Raw genomic sequence first — 17,998 nt, forward strand, 5'->3', positions numbered from 1 at the left:
TATTGTTTTGGGACTTTTTGATAAAGGCCATTCTCACTGGAGTTAAGTGATATCTCATTGTGGTTTTGATTTGCATTTCCCTGATGATTAGAGATGTTGAACATTTTTTCATATGTTTGTTAGCCATTTTTATATCTTCTTTTGAAAAATTTCTATTCATGTCATTTGCCCACTTTTTGATAGGGTTGTTCAATTTTTTCTTACCATAAGGGAGATTAATAAAACAAAAAGTTGGTTCTTTAAAAAAATAAACAAAATTGACACGCCTCTGGCTAGACTAACCAAGAGCAGAAAAGAAAAATTCTTATAAACTCCATCAGGAACATGAAAGGAGAAATCACGACTGATGCCACAGAGATGCATGATATAATCTATGAGTTCTACAAAAATCCTTATGCACACAAATTAGAAAACCTAGAGGAAATGGACAAATTTTTAGAAACATACAGCCTTCCCGGGCTCAACGAGGAAGAAATAGAATTCCTGAATAGACCGATATCTAGATCTGAAATCGAAACAGCAATAAAAAACCTTCCCAAAAAGAAAAGCCCTGCATCAGACGGGTTCACATCTGAATTTTACCATACCTACAAAGAAGAACTGGTGCCCATCTTACATAAACTATTCTCCAGTATCGAGAAGGATGGGATTCTCCCCAACACTTTTTACCAAGCCAACATAATCCTGATACCAAAACCAGGAAAGGATGCAACAAAAAAAGAAAACTACAGACCAATATCCCTTATGAATATAGATGCAAAAATTCTCAATAAAATCCTAGCAAATCGAATCCAAGTGCTTATCAAAAAAATAAACCATCACGACCAAGTGGGCTTCATCCCAGAGATGCAGGGATGGTTTAACATACGCAAATCTATAAATGTAATTCACCACATAAATAGAAGCAAAAATAAAGATCGTATGATCCTCTCAATAGATGCAGAAAAAGCATTTGATAAAATTCAACACCCTTTTATGATAAGAACACTTAACAAAATAGGCATAGACGGGGCCTATCTAAAAATGATACAAGCCATATATGACAAACCCACAGCCAACATCATACTGAATGGGGAAAAACTGAAAGCATTCGCACTTCGAACTGGAACCAGACAAGGCTGCCCACGGTCCTCATTACTTTTCAACATAGTATTGGAAGTCCTTGCGAGAGCTATCAGGCAAGAGAGCAGAATCAAAGGAGTCCAAATAGGGACAGAAGAGATCAAACTCTCACTCTTTGCTGATGATATGATGTTATATCTAGAAATCCCTAAGGATTCAACCAAGAGACTTCTGGAATTGATCAATGAATTCAGTAAAGTCTCAGGATACAAAATTAATACACACAAATCAGAGGTATTCATATATGCCAATAACAGTCAAACAGAGAACCAAATTAAGGACTCAATACCCTTCAAAATAGCAACAAAGAAAATAAAATACCTAGGAATATATTTAACTAAGGAGGTAAAGGACCTCTATAGGGAGAACTATGAAACACTGAGGAAGGAAATCGCAGAACATGTAAATAGGTGGAAAACCATACCATGCTCGTGGATCGGAAGAATCAACATTGTTAAAATGTCTATGCTGCCCAAAGTTATCTACAGATTCAATACAATCCCTATTAAATTACCAACATCATTTTTCACAGATACAGAAAAAATAATTTTACGCTTTGTATGGAACCAGAGAAGACCCCGTTTAGCAAAAGCAATTTTAAGCAACAAAAACAAAATGGGAGGTATTAATTTGCCAGACTTCAAACTATACTACAAGGCTGTGGTTCTTAAAACTGCTTGGTATTGGCACAAGTGCAGGGACACAGACCAGTGGAACAGAACTGAAAATCTAAATATAAAACCATCCTCATATAGCCATCTAATCTTTGACAAAGCAGACAAAAGCATACTCTGGGGAAAACATTCCTTATTTAATAAATGGTGCTGGGAAAACTGGATAGCCACATGTAGAAGACTGAAGCAGGACCCACAGCTTTCACCTCTCACAAAAATCAAATCACGGTGGATAACAGACTTAAACCTTAGGTCAGAAACTATTAGAATTCTATAAAAAAATGTAGGAAAGACTCTTACAGACATTGGCCTAGGCAAAGAATTTATGAACAAGACCCCTAAGGCAATCACAGCAACAAAAATAAATAAATGGGACCTGATTAAATTAAAAAGCTTCTGCTCAGCCAAAGAAACAGTCACAAGAGTAAACAGACAACCTACAGAATGGGAAAAAATTTTCGCATACTGCACATCAGATAAAGGACTGATAACAAGAATCTATCTAGAACTCAGGAAAATCAGAAAATTTCTCTTTATTTTCCCCAATTATGTCCATATTTTCTTTAAATTAATATATTTATATTTATTTTAAAACATTTTCCCACTAATTCAGCAATATGAGACATCTGTGCACATCTGCCACTTGCTGTTTTCTAAATTTTTAAAATACTATACCACATACGCAAAAGAATTATAAGTGACATATACGTTTCTCCCTTTCCCAGATTTCAGCCTTTTTACTCTGTCTATCATTTACAGTGAAATTAGGTGTTGCCTTTTTTTTTTTTTTTTGAGACAGAGTGGGTGTCTTCATAGCTCACTGCAACCTCGAACTCCTGGGCTTAAGCAATCCTATTGCATCAGCCCCCCAAGTAGCTGGGACGACAGGCGTGCACGATGACACCAGTGTAATTTTTCTATTTTTGGTAAAGACAGGGTCTTACTCTTGCTCAGGCTGGTCTCAAACTCTTGAGCTCAAGCAATCCTCCTGCCTCCCAGAATGCTAGAATTACAGGCATAAGCCACCCACCAGCCTTTCCTTGTAAATCCCTCCTCCACTGCCAATTTCTTTGCAAACTCCCAGGAGGGTTCAAGATGGAGAATTCTTAGGTCAAACAATTTATTTTCCAATTAGAGTCTCTTCCAAAGTCTACCAGCCCACAATGTCATTACATTCTTGGATGATTTTCTTTTCTGATTCTTGCAAAGTCCCTGTCTATGGCAAACCTGTTCTTCTGCCAATCACATCAAGACTAGGTGCTTGCTCCTGAATGTAGATGCTGCTTCAGCTCTGTTACATACTCCTTCCTCTTGAAAATTTAGTTAATCGGTTTTCTCTCTCTCATCCAGTACTCTTTGATAGCCCTACACAAAACAATGCTTTTTATTTTATCCATTTTTTTCTCACCACATGGGTAAGAAATTTCATTTCCTTCTAACCTTCTAACCAGAAATACAGTTAATACATTGTTTTTATAATAGTTTGGAATATGTTTTAATATAGGTTAAGTTACCACCTCACAATGCTTCTTTGGTAAGATTTTTTGGCAATACTTTCACAGTTATTCTTTCATTTTAAATTTTAATTCATCTTGTACAATGCTTCAACCAAAAAAATGCTCAAGATTCTCAGTGGATTTATATTAATTATAGAAATTGATTTAGAGACTATTAATGTCTACACAATTAAATCTTCCTATCTGATATGTTTATTTATTCATGTTTTGCTTTTGGAAAGGTTTTGTATTTTCCTTTATTTCTAAACATTTAACAAATTTGCAGTTATAAAGATAAGATTTAAAATTTCCTTTTCTAGCTGGGTATTGATATAATGGAAGAAAGAAATAATTTGGAGTCTTAATTTATATTCAGTCACATTATTAAACTTTCTAAATGTTTTACATACAACTGCACACGAAGACATGTAATATTATCTTCATATCATTTAATCCTTACAATCCTATGAGACTTGTATAAATATAATATACAATTCTGAATTAAGAAACATTAGACTTGAAGAGGTTAAGAAACTTATTCAAAGTCACAGCCACATCTCATTCCAAAGCCTGAAAACCACTGGGACAAACTTCCTCCAGCAGAAATACCTACATGTGAGCAGTAAGGTGTAATCAGAGTCACTTCCTGCACACTTTATATTTTCTGACATAACGTCACCATCAACTGAAACGTTTTTAATGATTTGCACATGTGAGTCAATTATAGCTTATTATATCTTCTGATAGTCAATTTTGAGTAAACGTTTTGCAGTATGTTGAAGGAGTTGTGTAGTAAGTGTACAGGTGGAAAGCGATACCTGAATGAGGGCACTTCTTCCAGTGACCTCTCTGCAGTGAAATTATTGTTGCACACTTCTTTACTGAGGTTAGTTTATCCCCAGGAAACACCTGCAACACACTTCTATAAAGCCTTTAAAGTATTACACCTTCTTTCCCTTTGCACAGCCACTTCTGAGACTACTTAAATTGTGGGGTGTATAATCCCACTGGAACTCCTGCAATAGATGCAGAAATGTTCTTCCTGCTTCCTTCTTCCTTAGTTTTAGAACTTGAAAATATTTTTAACATTACAAAAGGAATTCACATTTTTATGTAAATTTTAAAAATACATAGATGCACAAGACAATAAGCATGGTAAAAACTTAAAAACCTCAGAGTGCTACATATCTCCCGTTTGTCTTCCCAGATCTGCTTTCTACCCATTTCCACCTTGACATAATCCCAAGAGACTGACCTGTATGCACCGTATCAACAGACTCCCTTGCATGTGGCTTCTGGGAAACACTGGCGGAGGACACTGAGGTTTGGGTACTTTCCTGGCTCTTCCCCTCCTGGGTCAGGTGCTGCTGATGTTCCAACAAATGCCTCAGCTCCTGACAGGTGGTTCTCTTACCACAGCTCTGCAAGGTCCAGTAACTGCCCACACCCTTTGCCCCTTCAGGTTTTGAGCTGGTCAGTGTCCCTGGGTGCAGCATTATCCTTGAAGCTTTTCCCAAACTCTGCCCACAACTTTGCAAATAGTTCCTTTATTAAATTCCCCTCAATTACCTAGACTGAGTGAGTCACCAATTTCCTTCAGTTGCCATGAATAATAAAATAGACCATTTTCTACAATTTATCTCCTGCTAACAACTTGATATTTATTCTCCCAGACATGTGTTTTTTTTGGAAAAAACAAACTTTTATTTTTAAAACATGAAAATCATACTATAAATGTAAATATATAGTTTATAACCTGATTTTATAATCAATAAATTACAGACACTGATTGAATGTAATGCAGTTGAAATTATTCAAGTCTAAATTCATTAGACTGACTTGTAGAGAATTCTCCACTGTAAGCATAACTGTTTTCCAATGTTATAATCCTGTGTTCTCCTCCATTCATGTAGCAGAGAGACCCAGTGAAAGTGTGTTACTCATTGTTCCTGAAATATTCTCCCCACTCTCCTGCTCATAGCCTGCCATTTTGCTGAAATTATTTTTCACCTATCAGCTGCATATCAAGTACATTCCCGTGTGGCTTCAATTTCACCACTCTGAAACTGCTCTTGCTAAGTTACCCACAGTCGCCACATTGCCAAATCTCAGAAGGATTAAACAAGTACCCACACTGTCTTATCTTGAATCACTTTCGTTTCTGTATTCTGCAAACTTACATTCCTGTTTGAGTTTCGTCCTATCTCTCTTGTCCATTTGTGTTAATCTTTGCTAGATTTTCCAACTCTGCCAGACCCTTAAATGATGGACTATTCCATTGTTTATCCTGTATATCCTTATGTTGACAGCCACGTATGGTTCTCATGCAATTTCTTCAATTAAAATACTACTTAAATAGTGTTTACTCTTTAATTTATACATTCAACCCTGATTCTTCTCTGAGCTAAAAGACTTCTGTATTCAATAACAATAGGCAGTGAGTGTTTGTAGAACACTGAGGAAAATTTTTTTTGTGGACATATGTTTTAATTCTCTTGGGTATCCATCTAGAAATGAAATTGCTGAGTGATAGGGTAACTGTATTTTTAATAGTTTTAGAAACTATAAGACAGTTTTCCAAAATGATTACCCTGTTTTACATTTCCTCCAGCAGTGTAAGAGGGCTCTAATTTTTCATGTTCTCAACAACACTTTTTTTTGTCTTGCTTTTTTATTCTAACTGTACAAATAGGTGTAAAGTAGTATCCCATGGAGCTTTTATTTTCATTTCTCTGGTCACTCTCACAAAATTTTTGAAGCAAATATATCACCTTGTACTGCAAGGAACAGGGACAGTGGAAAGTGAAAGGTCTGTGGAATCTTAGCTTGCAATGGTCAGGAAATATGACAAAAAATACTACTCAGCTATAATAAGGGCAATATTTTTCTGGAAAAGCAAGGATGATCCAGACGATGGAACCAAAAGGTCCAAAACGTAGAGCCAAGTCACATGGAGCAAACTTAACATGGACTAGGACTAGGCCTTGATCAAGAAAATAGCAATTTGTATCCAGTTGGATTTTGGCAATGTCATGGGCTGGTGATTGGTATGTGACTTGCTGTATTCACACTTTATAAACAAAAGTGTTTACAGAAGTTTTCTTACCTGTCTATGAACAAGGTCTGTTAGGTGTATAGAGAGCAGATGACTTGTCTGTTTAGTTCACATGTCTTCAATTCAAATTATGGCAGATAACTTCTTTTGAAAAAAATGAATACAATTTAGAATTTTCAGCAGATTAAATATTTGTTCTTAATTGTAAATTTAACTTAATTTTATTAGAGGTAACTCACTATAGGCCTCTGATTTACTATATGATATCTATAAATCCATCTAGTACTAAAAAAATGCTCCACACTGGGTAATGATGTATGGTCATCAATATTGTGGCCAAAGAAAATTTCCTATTATGATTATATCTATGGAACATTATTGTATTAAATTCTATAAAATAACAGATGTCACTAAGAAAATATTTTTCTTCCTAGCTCTCTCTTCAGAGCCTCCTTGATCTCCTTGTTCCTGAGACTGTAGATGAGGGGGTTCAACATGGGGATCACCACCATGTAGAACACAGACACCACCTTGTTCTGGTCAGTCGAGTAGCTGGACTTGGGCATCACATAAATGAATGTAATGGTCCCATAGAACAGAGTGACCGCAGTGAGGTGGGAGGTGCAGGTGGAGAAGGCTTTGTGGCGCCCCTCGCTGGAGCGCATCTTCAGGATGGTGATGAGGATGTACATGTAGGAGATGGCTATGACAAACACAGTGATGACGATGATGGAGCCAGCAGAAAATGAGGGAACAGCTGCAGGGACACTGGTATCAAAACAGGAGAGTTCAATTAAGGGAGTAAAATCACAGAAAAAATGATTGACTTGATTTGGGCCACAGAAAGATAAAGAAAAGAAGGAAAAGGTAAAGGAGGAAGCATTAAGAAAACCACCTGTGTAAGCCACTACGAGTAACTGGACACAGACTTGAGTGGACATTTTGGTTGAATAAAGCAGCGGGTTGCAGATTGCCACAAAGCGGTCATATGCCATGGCAGCCAGAAGGAAACATTCAGATGTCCCAAAGAAAACCGCTGAACCAAGCTGGATGGCGCATCCAAGGTAGGAGATTGTATTTGTCTCCACCAGGAAGTTTACAAGCATGTTGGGGGTGACAGAAGATGAATAGCCTATGTCAGCAGAAGCCAAGTGGCTCAGAAAAAAATACATAGGATGATGGAGCTGAGAGGAGATTCTGATTAGAATGATTGTGCTGAGGTTGCCAGATATGGTCACCAGGTAAATACATAGCATGAGTATAAAGAGGACGACTCGAAGGAGTGGATCATGTGTTAAGCCCAATAAAATGAATCCTGTCACAGCAGTGTGGTTCCCATCCACCCAGGAATCCATGAGACAATGTAGCTGGTGCCAAAATGAACCTGTGATGAGACCAGTACAGTAGTTACAAATTTGTTGGTTTTATTTTCATCAGTACACATGGGAAGTCATTATAAAGATATTCAAGTACCAGTATATTTTTATATGAAATGATGGGTCTGTTTTTTGAAAATTATTTTTATCACAAACAATAGAAAAAACTTCTTTCAAATAATGTTTTTTTCTTGTCATAGTATTTCCAAAAATGCAGTTAAAGTGGCTTTAAATTCAAAGTATAAAAATATAAGACAGATGAGAATAACAACAAAGATTGGTGAGTATACCAAAAAAAGAAAAATATACATATAGAGTTTTTTAATATAGACTTGAGTAATAGCTAACATTTTTTATATGCTTACTAAATGTTAAGCACAGGACTGAGAAAGTTGTATCCATAGTCTGGTTCACTTTCCACAAAATAATATTAGTTTCATTATTATTTTATAGATGCATAAACTGAATCTGAAAGAGGTTATGTAACTTGGATGAGGTAACATAGCAAGTGCTGGAGTCAGAATATGAACCCCAGGAAGTCTCACTGTTCATTCCTTTAGTAACTACACAGCAAATAAAGTTAATACCATGAAGTCCAACACACCTGGCAATGAGTGGATAACAGTTTATCCTTTAGGTCTTCTGGCATCTAATGTGTCAAAGAGGAAGTTGGTTAGTAACATATTTCACAGTATCTATTAGTTAAATAAGACCATTTTTTAAAAAGAGGAAATAAAATTGGTTTTGATCCTATTACCACAAAGAAATTTCAAATTAATGTTATGAATTAGGTCACTTTTATCATAAGTTAAGTGGCTATGTAAAAAAATATTTATAATTAAATATATTATTGTTTCGTTATTTTTTTACTTTAAAATTTTTTTATTTCAGGAAATTATGGGGGTACATTTTGGTTACATGTTTTATTTTTAAGTAGTTTGAAACATCAATGTAATCACTATGTAAAAAGTTTGATTAATATTTATGACATAATTAAGATAGATTCATTTGAATCAATCAGATAACTTCCTTTTATAACAGTGTTTTCTAATTGGGGTTTTTCAGAATGAATAAAATTATTTTCAACATAATATATAGCTCAATAAAGTATAGCCTAAACATTGATGAAGGATCATCCAGCTAGTGGCCAAGTTGACCCTCATCTCCTAGTTTTTGGACTTTATGTCCCAAGCTTTGTCTAATATGTTATTGTTTCATACTAAAACCATTTGGACTCATAAGCAAAGTAAGCTTTTATGCAAATATTTACATCATCTTTACACTTTTAAATCTTTAAGTACAGTCTTTATAAAATCCATAAGTGCCCAAAGTGTCTCAAAGCTAGTGAGTTTATTAACATTATTGCAGAGTGCCCACTTTGAATAGTGGTGAAAGACCATCTGAGTTTCTTTCTCATGAGCAGATAAACAGGGAATCCTGGTGACCTGGATTATGCCTGTTTATTCACAAGAAACTGATGGTGGAAACAGAGCAGTTCAGCCAAAGTTGCTCACTCGCTGATTGCTTGATCAGATCTGCCCTGTTTTTGCACTGTGGCTTGTCAGTACAGATACAAAGTGTTCTCAAAGGGTAAATGAAAATCAATACATCAGATTCATTAACAAAAGCCAACGTCTTACCTCTTGTAATGAGAACTCATTCATCTTTCAGTAACAAATTAAATTCATAATGGTTATATAGGTATCTTTCATTTTTGTTTTCCTTTGAGGAAAAATCTTTGAAAACCCTAGAGGGTCAAATGTGAATTCAAAATCATCATGGAGCATCATTATTTTCTACAGTGGATACTGAGCAGTTCAATTCACACAAAAAAACAACTAATTTTCCAGATTCTGTCAATTCTCAAGTGATCAATTTATTCTTTTGTTTCTATCTAGGTGCATAGTTCTATAACCTTTGTTTAATAATTAGTAGAGAATATAATATAATAAATTCTTATAAATAAATATAGGTTTCTATTTTACTATGATATTTCTGATTAAGAAATATTCAGTATTAAATTTCAGGTATAAAATGCCACCCTTAGCTTTTTCCATTCAATATTATTATTTATTGATCAGTATTTTGTATTGATATCTACAAGACATATCATTAGGTACCTTGAGGCATATGAGATGTAGCAGGTAAAGTTGAATTTTAAATAAGAAAAAATTTTAAAGACATACATTAATTATCAGAGAAAAAGTAAGACAATAAATGCCTTTAAAGTTGTACAAAGAAGTTCAAATTATTAATAAAAGGAGGTTCCGATAATTTCCAGATAAGTAATAGTCTCTCACTGTCGATGCCTCAATGTGTTACCTCTTTAGTAGTACTATACAGTACAGGTAGATGATGGTGAAATACTGGTATTTTCAAACCAAAGACCCTATTTTACCCTAATTCTCTTGCTAATCCTAATTTTAGAATCTCCTCTACCAACCTCTGAAGCCCCTCTTTTGAGAAAATAGCTTTACCATCACTAAGAAAATTAGAGCCAGCATTCATTTGGAGCTCACTTTATGCCAAGAACTATGTTTAACAGTTTACGTACATTTAATCCTCACAAAATTTTATGAGGCAGGTGATTTTATTATTATTATTTCTCAGATGAGAGAACTGAGACTGAGGAGTCCAAGCAACTTGTGCTGGGAGATTCTGACCCACATTGTCAGTTTCCTGCTTCCAGTGCTAACCACTAGCCTCTGCACTATAATACCCCCTCCTTCTCTGGAGCCTAAGACCTGGGAAGCTCTTAGCAGCCTGCTCAGTCCACATGCAAGCATATCCCAGATACGGAGGCTGTTAAGACCCCCCAGGGCAACGCCAACCAATGTAGACTGGAATTCGGTGCACACACATTCTTCCCTCATATTTGATATGGACAATCTGAAAGGCAATCGGTGGGTTTCTCACATGTCCCAGTGGAGTCAAGACATTGCTGTTACACCAGTGACCTTGATCACACAACCAGAAAGCAAGAGATCCAGAGGAGAATGGGAATTTCTTTTTTGTAGGGATGCATGAAGAGAATCTAAAATAGTAACTACCTGGTTTAGTATAAAACTAATAATACATATTTCTGGAGATCTACTGTACATCATGGTAACTATAGTCAATAATAATATTGCACACTTGAAAATTGTTAAAAGAGTAGACTAACTGATCACAAAAAATTATATGTGAAATGATAGATATATTAATTCACTTGGTTTCACAATGTGTACATATATCAAAGCATCACATTGCACCCCACAAATATATGTAATTTTTATTTGTCAATTATACTTTAATAAAGTTAAGAAAAATATTGTATTTCTCCTAATTCCTTTAAAATTCATACAAATCACCAAGTAAAAAATTGTAACATCTTTTTGTGGGATCTTTATGTACAGAGATATAAGACATGTGCCAACTATAACACAAAGGTGGCAGGAAGAAAAGAAACATATAAGGTGTCAAAGTCTCTATATTTTATGTGATTTAATACATTGTTAACTCTTGGTAAACTTTGAAAATTTAGAGGCATATGTTGAAATTCTGAGAGGAATCACTAAAAACATAATGCAAAGAGGTATGCCAAAATTGGCAGTATAAAAATTCGGATGGAATTTTAAGAAAGTTTAAATAGTCCGTATGCAAGCAGGAAAGGGGAAGATAGTAACAGCAATGACAACTATGACAACAACAAAAACTTGAGAAAGAGCATCTATGAAAAACTTTCAACTAACATCATTCTTAATGGTAAAATATTGAATGATTTCCATCCACATTTGGGTAAAATGGAAGAAGGTCCATCCTCACCACTTCTATTCAACATTATATTGGAAGTCCCAGGTATTAAAATAAGGAAATAAAAAGTAACAAACAGCATAAAGGCGAAACAGGAAGAAACAAAAATGCCCCCTTTTGTATGTAACTGTTCAAACAGGAAATTCTAAGATAGCTACAAAACACATATTAGTATTATAGTATTAATTTACTAAGATCTCAGTATGCAAAGGTAATATACAAAATATATTTTATTTATGGTATGATTAAGGTGTGATTGACAATTAAAATTGTATATATTTAAGATTTTCACCATGTTTTGAACAAAATTTTATTCATATATATTTGTACATTTTGGGTGTCTATGCGATATTTTGATACATGTATATAATGTATAATGATCAAATCAGGGAAATTGGAACATAAAATGTCATGTTTTGATAAACATATACATTGTAAAATGATTACCACGATTGAGCTAGTTATCTTATCCATTGCCTCATAGTCAGTTTGTGTGTGTGTGTGGTGAAAACACTTAATATCTACTCTCTTAGCAAATTTCAAGCATGCATCATCAGCTAGGGTAACTATGCTATACATTATATCCTCAGAATTTACTCATCTTGTAACTGAAAATTCCAACCCTTTAATCCCAATCCTGTCTTTTCTCCCACACCTCCAACCCCTGGCAAACACCTTTCTACTCTGTTTCTATGAGTTCATCTACTTAAATTCCTTATAAAAGTGAGATCATGAAGTAATTGTCTTTCTGTGTCTGGCTTATTTCACTTTTAGCATAATATCCTCAAGTTGTATCCATGCTTTCACAAATGTCAGAATGTACTTCTTTTTTCATGATTAATAATATTCCAGTTTGTGTGTGTGTGTGTCTGTGTATCTTCATGTTCTTTATCTATACATCCATCGACAGACATCTAGTTATTTCTATATCTTGGTGATAGTAATATTATGCTGCAATGAACATGGGGGTGCAGATATTTTTTGATAACATGATTACAGTTCTTTTGGATATACACCCACAGGATTGCTGGAATATATGGTAGTCCATTTTCAACTTTTTAAAGAAACTCCATACTGTTTTCCATAATGGCTATACCAATTTACAATGCCATCAATAATGTATTTCCCCATGCCCTTTCCAGCACTTGTTATGCTTTGGTTTTTGATAACACCCATCCTAACAAGTATGAGGTGATAACTCCTTGTGGTTTTGATTTACATTTCCCTGATGATAGTGATGTTGAATATCATTTCATATACTGATTGATCATTTGTATGCCTTCTTCTGAAAAGTGACTATTTAAGTTCTTTTCCCATTTTTAAGCAGGTTATTTGTTTTATTGCTATTGTGTTATTTCAGTTCCTTATATATTTTGGATATTAACTTCTTATCAGATGTATGGTTTGCATATATTTGGAGAAAATTAGTGCATTTGTATTGGTAAAATGCTTAATCATTCAGGAAAGCATGTCTAAATTCATTGTACATAGCAAAGATGCTTCAAAATACAGAAAGCATAAAAACTGACAGAATTAAAGAAAATTTTATTTTAATAAATAACTGTAATCTTTTCAAAAACCTCAATAACTGACAGAGAAAGCAATAAAAAATCAGTAAAAATTTAGGAAATTTGAAAGTTATACCTAAATTTAATCCCATTGAAATGTTTATAACACTGCAGCAAATACTTCCAGAGTGCATTAGTGTAATTATACATGGAATAATATTTTTTAAACTGATCATAAATGGGGCCACAAATCCAGTCTCAATTTTTTTAGGCACTTAATTCTTTCAGATTATGTCCTCTGGCAAAAATATAACTTAAACATTTCCAACATTTTGGAAAATAAGCAACGTATTTGTAAAGAACACAAAAGTCAAAAAAGAAATCATGATAAAAATCAGATGTGTTCAATTAAATAACTAAAATATAACACATTAACTCATATTAGACCCAACTAAACTAATCACTATAAGGCAAGTCATAGCCATCTTTTGCATAATATATTACCTAGAAAGGAAAAAATATATCTTTTCCATGATATATTGCAAAATAAAGGCTGAAAACAATGATCGAAGTGTCTTTCTCAAGAATTTAAATGAGGAACACTAAATTAAACCCAAGCAAATAATGAAGAAAATAATAAAAAGACATAAAAATTTAATATATAGAAAATTAATGTACAATACAGAAAAGCACAAATAAAAAATTTTATTCTTTGAAAATGTTAATAAAATTGATATAACTCTAATACTCTAATAAGACTTAATAACAATAGAAGAATAATAACATCAGGAATGAAATGATGACATTACAGAGCATACTGAAAATACAAAATAAGAAGATATGATTTGGAAATAGAAGTGAACTGATAAACTAGTTTAAGAACACCTTACCGAAAATGACATAGAAAGAAATTGAAAAAACTAAATATGCCTTTGCCCATTAAGGAAAATGGTTCTTACAGTGAATTTTCCACAAAAGGGAAGGCACAAATGGTTTCAATATTAATAGCATACATTTATTTAGGACATAAATATCACCAATCCTGTAAAAATTTCTTCTGAGAAAAGATATCGAAGAAATCCTTTCCAAGTCATATTTTATTTTTATAGCCCAAGCTGAAAATTTCATTTCAAGAGTGGAAAATGATAGCGGAAACTTTCTCATGAACATAGATGCAAACATCCTAAACAAAACATTAGTAAAACAAATTCAATGATAATAAAGTGGATAGAAAAGCAATACAAGTTAGATGTATTCCAGGAATTCTAGATGTATGAACATTAATAGAAGTGGGACTTGCATGTCTGAATTAAGATATAGAAGGATGTACAAAAAAACCTTTGATCACATCATAGCAAGAAAAATCTAGACAAAATGAAAATCATGTTTATATATGCAATGAACCAAGAATAGATGATTCATGAAAGCGTTGATGAGCTCATATCCACATAGGCGAGCAAAGAACTGTGCCAGTTTGCATATCTGAGGGCAGGTGAATACTTTGGCCAGCCACAGTCTTGGAGACTGAAGAGATGAGGTGGAATCAGCCAGTGCTTGGATGACAGTGCAGACTGCCTGGACAGGTAGAAATTTAGAAGAAATCCAAATGCGAGAACAAATCATTTCACTCAACAATAGCCTCCCAGGAATTTACCTAGAAATCAGCAGCAAAGGAGGAGCTGGTATAAAGAGAGAAATCGCATAGTCCCACACATTCTCACAGTAAGTAGATTTGTGGGCCTTGCCTATGTTGAATTCATAGAAAAAAAAAAAAACACCTAAAATTTCAGCCCAACCATGAATTTCAAAAGCATAAACCCTCCGGAAGAAAACATGAGAGAATATCACTGTGACCTTGGATTAGGCAAAGATTTCTTGAAGTCGTCACCAAAACATTAATCATTAAAGCAAAGATTGTTAAATTAGATTTCATTAAAATTGAAAAGTTTTGTTCACCAAAACATACAATTAAGAGAATGACAGGGCAAACTTCAGAATGGGAGTATACCTTTAAAATATACAAATCTCAAAAAGGACTCATGACACATTATATTAATAATAAGAACATATCAATAAGAAAACTACAAACTGTACTACAAGGCTATAGTAACGAAAACAGCATGGTACTGGCAAAGAACAGAGACATAGACCAACAGAACAGAACTGAGAACCCAGATATAAAACCATCCTCATAAAGCCACCTGATCTTTGACAAAGCAGAGAAAAACATACACTGGGGAAAAGAATCCTTATTCAATAGATGGTGCTGGGAGAATTGGATAGCCACATGTAGAAGACTGAAACAGGATCCACACTTCTCACAAAAATCAACTGATGGTGGATAACAGACTTAAACCTAAGACATGAAACTATAAGAATTCTAGGAGCAAATGTTGGGAAAACTTTTATAGACATCAGCCTAGGGAAAGAATTTGTGAACAAGACCCCAAAGGCAATCACTGCAACAACAAATATACATAGGACCTGATCAAATTAAAAAGCCTCTGCACAGCCAAGGAAACTATCATTAGAGCAAATAGACAACCTACAGAATGAGAGAAAATATTCACATGATACGCATCCAATAAAGGGCTGATAACTAGAATCTATATAGAACTCAGGAAAATCAATAAGAAAAAATCAAACAACCCCATTAAAAAGCGAAAAAAGTGGCTGTGCGCGGTGGCTCATGCCTATAATCCTAGCACTCTGGGAGGCCAAGCCAGGCGGATCATTTGAGCTCAGGAATATGCGACTAGCCTGACCAAGAGTGGGACCCTGTCTCTACTAAAAATATAGAAAGAAATTAGCTGGACAACTAAAAATATATAGAAAAAATTAGCCGGGCATGGTGGCACATGCCTACTGTAGCTACTCAGGAAGCTGAGGTAGTAGGATGCTTGAGCCCAGGAATTTGAGGTTGCCGTGAGCCAGGCTGACACCACGGTACTCTAGCCTGGGCAACAGAGTGAGATTCTATCTCAGAAAAAAAAAAAAAAGCGAACAAAGCACATGAACAGAAACTTTTCAAAAGAAGATGGAATAATAGCCAACAAACACATGAAAAAATGCACAACATCTCTAATCATCAGGGAAATGCAAATCAAAACCACAATGAGATATCACTTAACTCCAGTGATAATGGCTTTTATCAAAGAGTCCCAAAATAGCATACGTTGGTGCAGATCTGGAGAGAGAGGAATACTCATACACTGCTGGAGGCACTGCAGACTAGTACAACCTTGGTGGAAAGTAATATGGAGATACCTCAAAGAGCTACAAGTAGAAATACCATTTGATCGAGCAATCCCATGTCTCAGCATCTACTCAAAGGAAAAAAAGATATTCTATAAAAAAGACATCTGCACTTAAATGTTTATAGCAGCACAATTCACAATTGCAAAGATTTGAAAACAACCCAATGGCCCATCAATACATGAGTGGATTAATAAAATGTGGTATATGTATACCATGGAGTTCTACTCAGCCACAATGAACTAGCACCTCTTCTTTATCATGGATGGAGATGGAGACCATTCTACTAAGTGAAGTATCACAAGAATGGGAAAACAAGCACCACATGTACTCAGCATTAAATCGGTACTAATTGACCAAAACTTATGTGCACATATGGAAGTAACATTCACTGGGTATAGAGCAAATGGGAGGGAGGATGAGGGGATGGGTATATCCACACCTAATTGTGTGGTGAGCACTGTCTGGAGGATAGACATGCTCGTATCTCTGACTCAGGCAGGGCACAGACAATACATGTAACCTAAATATTAGTACCGCCATAATATTCTGAAATTAAAAAAATATATATATATAAAATAAAACTAAAATCTAAGAATAAAATTGAGAAAAGACCTGAAAACAAATTACACAACAGAGGATATACAAATGGCTGATACATGCATTTACTGAAATGTTCAACATAAGAGTTCCAAAGTGATGATCATTAACACTGCCTGATTATTTCATTATAAAAATTGGGGTCTACCCTGAATTCTATGGTGTCATCCTTTTCAAAAACAGCAGCTGAATAGTTTCAACCACCAGAGTTCTGAGTATCCAGGAATTCTTTAAACTACTTCCTTCCACAGGTTAACTTTGTATCCCTGCCTGTTTGCAAAGAGTTATGATTTCACCAATTTATATACCAGGACCATTGAATTGGATACCTAAAATGAACAAGTGACAGAAGTAGTGTCAATGAAGACCTTCTTGAGAGACATTACAAAGAAGGATGGCGGCTGTGTTCCAGGCCTGCATCAGCCTGGGTATCTCAGTCAATAATTTTATGCTGTGGAAATACCAACTGGCTAGCTGAAAGCAAGCTGCACTGTGCCTAGCCCACTCCCCACCAGCACCTCTTGGGACACGTCCCTACTATTCAAAGGCTTGTCAGATAAGCACTCAGAGTTCCTTCTGTGTTACCTGGATTGAGTCTCCTGGTGGCAAAATTGTGAAATGAACTCTTTTGCTCCAGTTTAGATTAGATGGTAATAAAACTTTTCCAAGATGCCAGCATCACTATTTCCAAAGATTAGGATAACCCTGCGTAAAAGAGGCCAGGTCTTCCAGAAAAGTGACATGGGGTGTCGATACTATCATCAATTGCAAGTTCATTGAATACATGATTCTTTCCAAGATGCTAATTTATGACATTTAAAAAATATATACTACTTAGCTCAAGGAAAAAAACACACTCTCTAATCATAGACTCTGTAAATACTCGGCAGAGGACAGAAAAAGTGGAACTATATTCTCCAGGTATCCTAACTCTAAAATGTACACATTTAATTTGAACTCAGATTGTCGTGAAAATGATATATTTTATTTTGTGACTTTATAGACTTATACAGTGGACATGAATCAACATATTGGCATTGTATATTTAAGATAGTTCTTTCTATCAAACAAGGCTAAAGGAAAACATAAACATCTACAACATATGTTTCCAAAAAAATTG

The 17,998-nt window shown here is 34.8% G+C and overlaps 1 protein-coding gene across 1 annotated transcript; it reads right to left on the minus strand.

Annotated features, from left to right (window-relative positions):
* Nucleotides 1–6,757: 6,757 nt before the first annotated feature.
* LOC138384194 (olfactory receptor 5P76) lies at nucleotides 6,758–7,703 on the minus strand. Its single transcript, XM_069469501.1, has one exon. The coding sequence runs from the start codon at nucleotides 7,700–7,702 to the stop codon at nucleotides 6,758–6,760; it is 945 nt and encodes a 314-aa protein (XP_069325602.1). The 5' UTR covers nucleotide 7,703.
* Nucleotides 7,704–17,998: the final 10,295 nt, after the last annotated feature.

Source organism: Eulemur rufifrons, chromosome 6 (assembly GCF_041146395.1).
Source record: "Eulemur rufifrons isolate Redbay chromosome 6, OSU_ERuf_1, whole genome shotgun sequence".
In the NCBI taxonomy this organism is placed as follows: Eukaryota; Metazoa; Chordata; class Mammalia; order Primates; family Lemuridae; genus Eulemur; species Eulemur rufifrons.

Coding starts and splice junctions, on each gene's coding strand:
- LOC138384194 (XM_069469501.1), bottom strand. CDS start 7,702: ATGGATTCCTGGGTGGATGGGAACCACACTGCTGTGACAGGATTCATT.